This window comes from Panulirus ornatus, chromosome 17, assembly GCF_036320965.1.
Source record: "Panulirus ornatus isolate Po-2019 chromosome 17, ASM3632096v1, whole genome shotgun sequence".
In the NCBI taxonomy this organism is placed as follows: domain Eukaryota; kingdom Metazoa; phylum Arthropoda; class Malacostraca; order Decapoda; family Palinuridae; genus Panulirus; species Panulirus ornatus.
The window spans coordinates 42,562,781-42,574,100 of NC_092240.1; the positions used below are offsets into that span (position 1 = coordinate 42,562,781).

The 11,320-nt window shown below is 42.6% G+C and overlaps 1 protein-coding gene across 1 annotated transcript in view; it reads left to right on the forward strand.

Moving 5' to 3' along the window:
- The window catches only part of LOC139754431 (uncharacterized), a 299,964-nt gene extending 296,398 nt beyond the window's left edge, over window positions 1-3,566 (forward strand). Inside the window, exon 9 of the mRNA XM_071671708.1 lies at window positions 1-3,566. This exon is cut by the window's left edge and continues 166 nt beyond it. Coding sequence (XP_071527809.1) covers window positions 1-623 — 623 coding nt within the window. The 3' untranslated portion in view covers window positions 624-3,566.
- Window positions 3,567-11,320: the final 7,754 nt, after the last annotated feature.

Here is an 11,320-nt window from a genome sequence, read left to right on the forward strand (position 1 = left end):
CCCTGAAGGAGGCACTGAAGCTCCCTCTTGCCGTAGTGCCAAAGAGTCTTGTTGCTGCGCAGGAGGCCAGGGAGCGGGAGGGACTCAGGGCCAGGGGAATCACGACACCCCCTGGGGCTACCAAGGAGGCGGAGGAGGACAGCGGTGGCGAAGTTAGTGGTATTGACACGAGTGTTGTTAGTGGGGAGATAGACCCGGTGCTGGCCAGGCGGGAGGCCTCAGGTAGCGACAGTGGCAGTATCACCAGTAAAGCCAGCATACTTAAAAAAGATTCCAAATTCAAGAGAGAAAAGTCGCAAGACAGTGAGAGTGACTTGACTGTGATAAAAGTGGACATTCAGTCTGAGGACGAGCAGCCACCTTCTCCACCTCCACCCTTCACAGTCTGGCAGATCCTCACTAGGAAACGGAAAATCATGTCCGAAATGTCGCCAGCTAACACGGTGCCCACGGAGGAGGACCTGCTCGATCGCTTCTCAATCATCGACATCTACGCTCGTAGGATCTTCCCGACGACCTTCTTCATCCTCTTCACCGTCTATTGGGTCTTGTTCAACTATTACATCACCGACGAGTTTCCTGACGAGAACCAAGTGCCCAGTGACGGGTTAGTTGTAGTGTGACGAGTCCTCTGCCAGACTGTGGCAAACTGGCTTCCTTAAGATGGACAGAGAGACAGACAGACAGACAGAGAGATAGTTCTCTCCGGTCTCCTCTAGTCACTAGTATCGTGTTAACAAGTGACAGCAGCCATCCATAACAGCAGGGATTGTGTTATACCTATAAAAAAGAATATTCAGTATAGAGAACATCTTATTCTCACCCAAAAGATGGTTGAAAAAATGACGAACCTTGTTCGAAAATTTCTTGTCCCAGTGAAAGAAAACAGTTGCAGATTGTCAGGATCAACTGCTGTGCGTATTTACACACAGTACCTTCCGGTAGTGAAGGCATAGAACTATGTAAGGTAGCACATAAATGTTTACAAATGGAACTGACTAAACCATAGGAAATCATCAGTTTAGGTCATGTATCCTAAATGTGAATTTCTTTTCTCATGCCTCTCAACATCATCATTCACTCATCCCCACAACCGCCACCCCACTCTGTAAACGCCAGCACGTCACCTGGCGTTTTAGAATGAATGTTAAAACCTTAGATGATATAGACAGTCACCCGAGTCACTGATATGTTGATGCACAACAAGATTGCATAGCGCCATGCAATGTTTCCCCTGAAAACGATGCAAAATGTAACATCCGACATTTACTTTACGCGAAGTAAATCAGTATGATTCCTGTAATGATATTTTTCACAAATATTTTTCTTCTTTGCAAACACCGTTCTCATGGTCTCATAGATGACTAACAAATGGATTTTCCAAGGAAGGTACATCATAGATTGACCCTTTTGTTTTTCCATTTTCTCTGCTGCCGCGTTGCCGAGGTGCTGTCTGCACACCTCTTGCCACTCAGCTCAATATATAAAGCCTTTAACAAACGTTAAGATAGATCTGCATAATTCCAGAGCTTCCCACCGTTGCCGCCAGAGCCCTAGACGACGGTTCACTACTAGCTAGCTGGCTGACTGACTGGGGAAGTGCTCTGTTATGATAATGTATGCAAGAAGTTGGAGTCTGCATTTACAGCAGTGCGAATCTTCTTGTTCGAATATATTATGCGACGGATTAAGTGAATCCATTTCTACTACTTCAGTCGTATGTATAAACTTTACTCTCAGAGGTCAAGCGTATAAGCACCCCTATACTAGGGGTCTTATCTATATAGTATATAAATATATCCCATCATCAACACAAGTCCATACTCACCATTATTACCATATCTCGCCTAAGGAAAATGGAACCTGGAGTCTTGAACATAGTATAAATATGTGTACATAGGCATTAAGATATATCAACTACTCCACAAGTGATGGAGGATATATTAGCTCTTAGATATACCGCCTTTTACAAGTATGTAATTATTAGACAGTGTCGATCATTATTGAGGGTTAAGTGTCATAAGCCACATCACCATCATAACCATAGTGATTAAGTAGTTGCAGGATGACAGAGCTGTACATTTCATAGTCATAATGATCGTCATATTGTGTACTACGATGTCTCTCGGGGCCACTAGGGGTCGAACCGAGGCCGACCAACAACTAAGTTCGAACACTGTGCCGAGACTGAGCCCCTCGGTGCAGAGTTCACTGGTTCACTTACTGCTTCACTTGGTCGGGACCCGGAGCTTTCTTATTTTCTTTTCGCAGAAAATGGATTGGGGTAATCACTAGCATTTTCATCTGCACTATTTTCTTTATTTTTTACATGTCATAGTCTCGAGGCTTTACCCTCGACAATTTTTTGTCAAATATGATATATTTCCATTAAACCAGTAAATATATTTATGCTAAGGAGTAAATAAGCTTTATATGTGTCGGGGGAAAAAGGTAGAATACTTTTTACATGTAGATATTTTGTGTTCACCTCCAACAGTCCACTCGATGGCCAGATGTCATGTTAAACGCAGACAGGTCAAGTGTAGTGATCATCTCATGCTGGCAACCTCAGTTACTGGTCTGGTACAGTGTCCTCGTATCACTGGTCTGGTACAGTGTCCTCGTATCACTGGTCTGGTACAGTGTCCTCGTATACTGGTCTGGTACAGTGTCCTCGTATACTGGTCTGGTACAGTGTCCTCGTATCACTGGCCTAGTACAGTGTCCTCGTATCACTGGTCTGGTACAGTGTCCTCGTATACTGGTCTGGTACAGTGTCCTCGTATCACTGGCCTAGTACAGTGTCCTCGTATCACTGCTCTAGTACAGTGTCCTCGTATCACTGGTCTAGTACAGTGTCCTCGTATCACTGGTCTGTACAGTGTCCTCGTATCACTGCTCTAGTACAGTGTCCTCGTGTTACTGGTCTAGTACAGTGTCCTATCACTGGTCTAGTACAGTGTCCTGGTGTCACTGGTCTAGTACAGTGTCCTCGTATCACTGGTCTAGTACAGTGTCCTCGTATCACTGGTCTGGTACAGTGTCCTCGTATCACTGGTCTGGCACAGTGTCCTCGTATCACTGGTCTAGTACAGTGTCCTCGTATCACTGGTCTGGTACAGTGTCCTCGTATCACTGGCCTAGTACAGTGTCCTCGTATCACTGCTCTAGTACAGTGTCCTCGTATCACTGGTCTAGTACAGTGTCCTCGTATCACTGGTCTAGTACAGTGTCCTCGTATCACTGGTCTGTACAGTGTCCTCGTATCACTGCTCTAGTACAGTGTCCTCGTGTTACTGGTCTAGTACAGTGTCCTATCACTGGTCTAGTACAGTGTCCTCGTGTTACTGGTCTAGTACAGTGTCCTGGTGTCACTGGTCTAGTACAGTGTCCTCGTGTCGCTGGTCTAGTACAGTGTCCTCGTATCACTGGTCTGGTACAGTGTCCTCGCGTTACTGGTCTAGTACAGTGTCCTCGTATCACTGGTCTGGTACAGTGTCCTCGTATCACTGGTCTAGTACAGTGTCCTCGTATCACTGGTCTAGTATAGTGTCCTCGCGTTACTGGTCTAGTACAGTGTCCTCGTGTTACTGGTCTAATACAGTGTCCTCGTGTTACTGGTCTAGTACAGTGTCCTCGTGTCGCTGATCTAGTACAGTGGCCTCGCGTTACTGGTCTAGTACAGTGTCTTCGCGTTACTGGTCTAGTACAGTGTCCTCGAGTCGCTGGTCTAGTACAGTGTCCTCGCGTTACTGGTCTAGTACAGTGCCCTCGTGTCGCTGGTCTAGTACAGTGTCCTCGTATCACTGGCCTAGTACAGTGTCCTCGCGTTACTGGTCTAGTACAGTGTCCTAGTACCACTGTTCTAGTACAGTGTCCTCGTATCACTGGTCTAGTACAGTGTCCTCGCGTTACTGGTCTAGTACAGTGTCCTAGTACCACTGTTCTAGTACAGTGTCCTCGTGCCACTGGTCTAGTACAGTGTCGTCGTGCCACTGGTCTAGTACAGTGTCCTAGTACCACTGTTCTAGTACAGTGTCCTCGCGTTACTGGTCTAGTACATTGTCCTCGCGCCACTGTTCTAGTACAGTGTCCTCGTGTTATTGGTCTAGTACAGTGTCCTCGTATCACTGGTCTAGTAGTGTCCTCCAGTCACTGGTCTAGTACAGTGTCTTCGTATCACTGGTCTAGTACATTGTCCTCGTTTTACTGGTCTAGTGCAGTGTCCTCGTGTTACTGGTCTAGTGCAGTGTCCTCGTATCACTGGTCTAGTACAGTGCCCTCGTGTTACTGGTCTAGTACAGTGTCCTCGTATCACTGGTCTAGTACAGTGTCCTCGTATCACTGGTATAGTGCAGTGTCCTCGTATCACTGGTCTAGTACAGTGACCTCGTGTCACTGCTCTAGTACAGTGTCCTCGTGTTACTGGTCTAGTACAGTGTCCTATCACTGGTCTAGTACAGTGTCCGTGTTACTGGTCTAGTACAGTGTCCTCGTATCACTGGTCTAGTGCAGTGTCCTCGTGTTACTGGTCTAGTACAGTGTCCTCGTGTTACTGGTCTAGTACAGTGTCCTCGTGTTACTGGTCTAGTACAGTGTCCTCGTGTTACTGGTCTAGTACAGTGTTCAAAACTGAGACCAGATGAAAATCCCAGGAGAGACAGGGTCAACTGAAGCCGTTTTGTGTTCAGTCCTTTTAAGTGAAAAAAAATATCAATTTGAGATTAAGTTTGTCGCCTGACATGTTCAGGGTGTCATGTAACTGATAAAGATAACCATTATATAAATCTCAGTGAGAGAGAGAGAAAAAAAATATTAATACTTTCTACCCTTTTACACTGTTATGAGTAAATTCTCTGCCAATATGAATTATGTTCCATCAAGAATTCCTCTTGTTTTTGTTTTATTCTTCTGTGTTTATATTTAATGGTGTTTGATTCCCTCTTCAACACTCCTTATCCCCCCACCTTAGACCATATGGCAACCACAGTTTTCTCTCCTATTTATTATTTGGTTACCTTACAGTCTAGGAAGACATTATGTTGTTTCTAAATCTCCCGATTAAATTTATTAAGATATTTGTGTTTTCTTTGCCTTCCGTTTTGCATGGTTTGTTATTTGTTGTTCTCTCAACTTCTCACAAGAAGCAAAATTGATGTGAAATGTTTATTCATATAAGAAAAAGTCTTGTGTGTACTTAAATACACACATACGTACATATAAATGCATAGAGGCAAAAAAAAAGATGATTAGCGATTTCAGACTCGTCAAATAGCCCCTCCCTGCAAGGGAGTCTACATTTTCTGCTTATGGAAATAACGCAGACATGGGCTGCAGAAGCCTTCAAATGCGCACTGGATAACACAAGGACTCTTTCATAGAAAATGGTCCTAGGATAATCATAAAGAATTAGTAATACATCTTGTGGAGGAGGTGAAGATTTGTAAGGGTTTTCAAAAAAGAAGAGATTTGTTGTGAAGAAGAGAGTGGTGAGAGTAAGTGAGCTTGGAAAGGAGACTTGTGTGAGAAAGTACCAGAGAGATTGAGTGCAGAATGGAGAAAGGTGAGAGCAAATGATGTAAGGGGAGTGGGGGAGGAATGGGATATATTTCAGGGAGTAAAGTTGTTCGTGAAAGAGAGAGGCGGTTGGACGTTATTTACGAAGAAGGAGAACAAATGACTAGGAAATGTATAAAAGAAAGCGGCAGGGGGTCAAGAGGGAGGTGCAAGGGGTGAAAAAGAGGGCAAATGAGAGCTGGGGTGAGAGAGTATCATTAAACTTTAAGGAAAAATAAAAAGATGTTTTGGAAGGAGGTAAATAACGTGCGCAAAACAAGAGAACAAACGGGAACATCGATGAAGGGGGCAAGTGGGGAAGAAATAACGGGTAGTGATGGAATGATATGGAGACAGAGTGAGTAATTTGAATGTTTGTTGAATGTGTTTGATGATAGATTTGCAGATGTAGAGTGTTTTGGTCGGGGTGGTGTGCGAAGTGAGAGGGTCATGGAGAATGGTTTGATTAAAAGAGAATAGGTAGTGAAAGCTTTGCAGAAGATGAAATCGGGCATGGAGGCGGGTTTGAATGGTATTGCAGTTGAATATAATAAGAAAGGGGGTGATTGTGTTGTTGATTGGTTGGTAAGGATATTCAGTGTATGTATGGGTCGTGGTGAAGTGCCTGAGGATTGACGAAATACGTATATAGTGCCATTATACAAAGGGGATAAAGGTGAGCGTTCGAACTACAGAGACATAAGTTTGTTGAGTGTTCCTGTGAAATTGTACGGAAGGGTATTAATTGAGAGGATGAAGGCATGTACAGAGCATCAGATTGGGGAAAACAATGTGGTTATAGAAGTGGCAGAGGATGTGTGAATCAGGTGTTTGCTTTGAAGAATGTGTGTGTAAAATTGAGAAACGCTGATGAATTTGTATGTAGCATTTAACCGAATTTGGAAAAGTGTGTGATGGAGAAAATTGAGAGTTATTAGGTTCAGTATGGTTAAGGGACACGTTAATTGGGATGTATGTTTGAATAGAGAAAAATTGGAGGGAGTGAAGTGTTTTAGATATCTGGGAGTAGACTTATCGGTGAATGGAACCATGGAAGCGGAAGTGAGTCACAGGGTGGTGGAGGGGGTGAAGGTTTTGGGACGATGAAAAATGTGTGGAAGGAGAGAACGTTATCTCGGGGAGCAAAAATGGATATGTTTGAAGGAATAGTAGTCTCAACAATATCATATGGTTGGTAGGCATGGGCAATAGTTAGGGTTTTGTGGAGGAGGGTGGATGTGTTGAAAATGATATGTTTGAGGACAATATATGGTGTGAGGTGGTTTGATCGAGTAATGAAAGGGTAAGAGAGATGTGTGGAAATATAAAGAGTGTGGTTGAGAGAGCAGAAGAGGGAGTGTTGAAATGGTTTGGCCATATGGAGAGAATGGGAGAGGAGAGGTTGACAAAGAGGATATATGTGTCGGAGGTAGATTGAACAAGGAGAAGCGGGAGACCAAAGCGGAGGTGGAAAGATGGAGTGAAAAAGATTTTGAGCGATCGGGGCCTGAACATATAGGAGGGTGAGAGGCTTGCAAGGAACAGATTGAATCGGAACAATGTGGTATACCGGGGTGGACGTGCTGTCAATGGACTGAACTAAGGAATATGAAATGTTTGGGGTAAACCATGGAAAAGTCTGAGGGGCCTGGATGTGGATATGGTGTTGTGGTTTCGATGTTTTACACATGACAGCTAGAGACTGAGTGTGAGTGAATGTAGCCTTTTTTGCCTGTTTTTCTGGTGATTCCTCGCTGAAGCAAGGGGTAGCGATGCTGTTTCCTCTGTGGCGGGTTGGCGACAGAAATGGATGAAGGCAAGCAAGTATGAATATGTACATGTGTATGTATGTATATGTCTGTGTATGTGTACATATATATGTTGATTTATTGATGTATGTATATGTGCGTATGTGGACGTTTATATATATTTATTTATTTATTTTATTTTTATTTATTTTGCTTTGTCGCTGTCTCCCGCGTTTGCGAGGTAGCGCAAGGAAACAGACGAAAGAAATGGCCCAACCCACCCCCATACACAATGTATACACACACACGTCCACACACGCAAATATACATACCTATACATCTCAATGTACACATATGTATACATACACAGACACATACATATATACCCATGCACACAATTCACACTGTCTGCCCCCATTCACTCCCATCGCCACCTCGCCACATATGGAATACCTTCCCCCTTCCCCCTCATGTGTGCGAGGTAGCACTGGGAAAAGACAACAAAGGCCACATTCGTTCACACTCAGTCTCTAGCTGCCACGCAATAATGCCCGAAACCACAGCTCCCTTTCCACATCCAGGCCCCACACAACTTTCCATGGTTAACCCCAGACGCTTCACATGCCCTGATTCAATCCACTGACAGCACGTCAACCCCTGTATACCACATCGATCCAATTCACTCTATTCCTTGCCCTCCTTTCACCCTCCTGCATGTTCAGGCTCCGATCACACAAAATCTTTTTCACTCCATCTTTCCACCTCCAATTTGGTCTCCTACTTCTCCTCGTTCCCTCCACCTCCGACACATATATCCTCTTGGTCAATCTTTCCTCACTCATTCTCTCCATGTGCCCAAACCATTTCAAAACACCCTCTTCTGCTCTCTCAACCACGCTCTTTTTATTTCCACACATCACTCTTACCCTTACATTACTTACTCGATCAAACCACCTCACACCACACATTGTCCTCAAACATCTCATTTCCAGCACATCCACCCTCCTGCGCACAAATCTATCCATAGCCCACGCCTCGCAACCATACAACATTGTTGGAACCACTATTCCTTCAAACATACCTATTTTTGCTTTCCGAGATAATGTTCTCGACTTTCACACATTCTTCAAGGCTCGTAGGATTTTCGCCCCCTCCCCCACCCTATGATTCACTTCCGCTTCCATGGTTCCATCCGCTGCCAGATCCACTCCCAGATATCTAAAACACTTCACTTCCTCCAGTTTTTCTCCATTCAAACTTACCTCCCAATTGACTTGACCCTCAACCCTACTGTACCTAATAACCTTGCTCTTATTCACATTTACTCTTAACTTTCTTCTTGCACACACTTTACCAAACTCAGTCACCAGCTTCTGCAGTTTCTCACATGAATCAGCCACCAGCGCTGTATCATCAGCGAACAACAACTGACTCACTTCCCAAGCTCTCTCATCCCCAACAGACTTCATACTTGCCCCTCTTTCCAAAACTCTTGCATTCACCTCCCTAACAACCCCATCCATAAACAAATTAAACAACCATGGAGACATCACACACCCCTGCCGCAAACCCACATTCACTGAGAACCAATCACTTTCCTCTCTTCCTACACGTACACATGCCTTACATCCTCGATAAAAACTTTTCACTGCTTCTAACAACTTGCCTCCCGCACCATATATTCTTAATACCTTCCACAGAGCATCTCTATCAACTCTATCATATGCCTTCTCCAGATCCATAAATGCTACATACAAATCCATTTGCTTTTCTAAGTATTTCTCACATACATTCTTCAAAGCAAACACCTGATCCACACATCCTCTACCACTTCTGAAACCACACTGCTCTTCCCCAGTCTGATGCTCTGTACATGCCTTCACCCTCTCAATCAATACCTTCCCATATAATTTACCAGGAATACTCAACAAACTTATACCTCTGTAATTTGAGCACTCACTCTTATCCCCTTGGCCTTTGTACAGTGGCACTATGCACGCATTCCGCCAATCCTCAGGCACCTCACCATGAGTCATACATACATTAAATAACCTTACCAACCAGTCAACAATACAGTCACCCACTTTTTTAATAAATTCCACTGCAATACCATGCAAACCTGCTGCCTTGCCGGCTTTCATCTTCCGTAAAGCTTTTACTACCTCTTCTCTGTTTACCAAATCATTTTCCCTAACCCTCTCACTTTGCACACCACCTCGACCAAAACACCCTATATCTGCCACTCTATCATCAAACACATTCAACAAACCTTCAAAATACTCACTCCATCTCATATATATATATATATATATATATATATATATATATATATATATATATATATATATATATATATATATATATATATTTTTTTTTTTTTTTGCTTTTTCGCTGTCTCCCGCGTTTGCGAGGTAGCGCAAGGAAACAGACGAAAGAAATGGCCCAACCCACCCCCATACACATGTATATACATACGTCCACACACGCAAATATACATACCTACACAGCTTTCCATGGTTTACTCCAGACGCTTCACATGCCTTGATTCAATCCACTGACAGCACGTCAACCCCGGTATACCACATCGCTCCAATTCACTCTATTCCTTGCCCTCCTTTCACCCTCCCGCATGTTCAGGCCCCGATCACTCAAAATCTTTTTCACTCCATCTTTCCACCTCCAATTTGGTCTCCCTCTTCTCCTCGTTCCCTCCACCTCCGACACATATATCCTCTTGGTCAATCTTTCCTCACTCATTCTCTCCATGTGCCCAAACCATTTCAAAACACCCTCTTCTGCTCTCTCAACCACGCTCTTTTTATTTCCACACATCTCTCTTACCCTTACGTTAATTACTCGATCAAACCACCTCACACCACACATTGTCCTCAAACATCTCATTTCCAGCACATCCATCCTCCTGCGCACAATTCTATCCATAGCCCACGCCTCGCAACCATACAACATTGTTGGAACCACTATTCCTTCAAACATACCCATTTTTGCTTTCCGAGATAATGTTCTCGACTTCCACACATTCTTCAAGTCTCCCAGAATTTTCGCCCCCTTCCCCACCCTATGATCCACTTCCGCTTCCATGGTTCCATCCGCTGCCAGATCCACTCCCAGATATCTAAAACACTTCACTTCCTCCAGTTTTTCTCCATTCAAACTCACCTCCCAATTAACTTGACCTTCAACCCTACTGTACCTAATAACCTTGCTCTTATTCACATTTACTCTTAACTTTCTTCTTTCACACACTTTACCAAACTCAGTGACCAGCTTCTGCAGTTTCTCACATATATATATATATATATATATATATATATATATATATATATATATATATATATATATATATATATATATATATATATATATATATATATATATATATATGTATATATATATATATATATATATATATATATATATATATATATATATATATATATATATATATATATATATATATATATATATATATACATATATATATATATATATATATATATATATATATATATATATATATATATATATATATATATATATATATATATATATATATATATATATATATATATATATATATATATATATATATATATATATATATATATATATATATATATATATATATATACTTTAGAACTATTAAATCTTACAGTAGATTTCCACAAAGAGCAATCCTTACTTCGACCGTGATCGGTTCCTTCTTACACGACCTGCCTCCAGTAAACCTTAACATGAAGATCGTGTCACGTGCAGACGACCTCACGATCACCTAACAGCACCTGACACCACAGTTGTAAATCTGACAACATAGTTACAACACCTGACACTCCAGTTGCAACACCTGACACTACAGTTGCAACACCTGACACGACAATTGTAAATCTGACAACATAGTTACAACAACTGACACTCCAGTTTCAACACCTGACACTACAGTTGCAACACCTGACACCAGAGTTGCAACACCTGACACTACAGTTGCAACACCTGACACC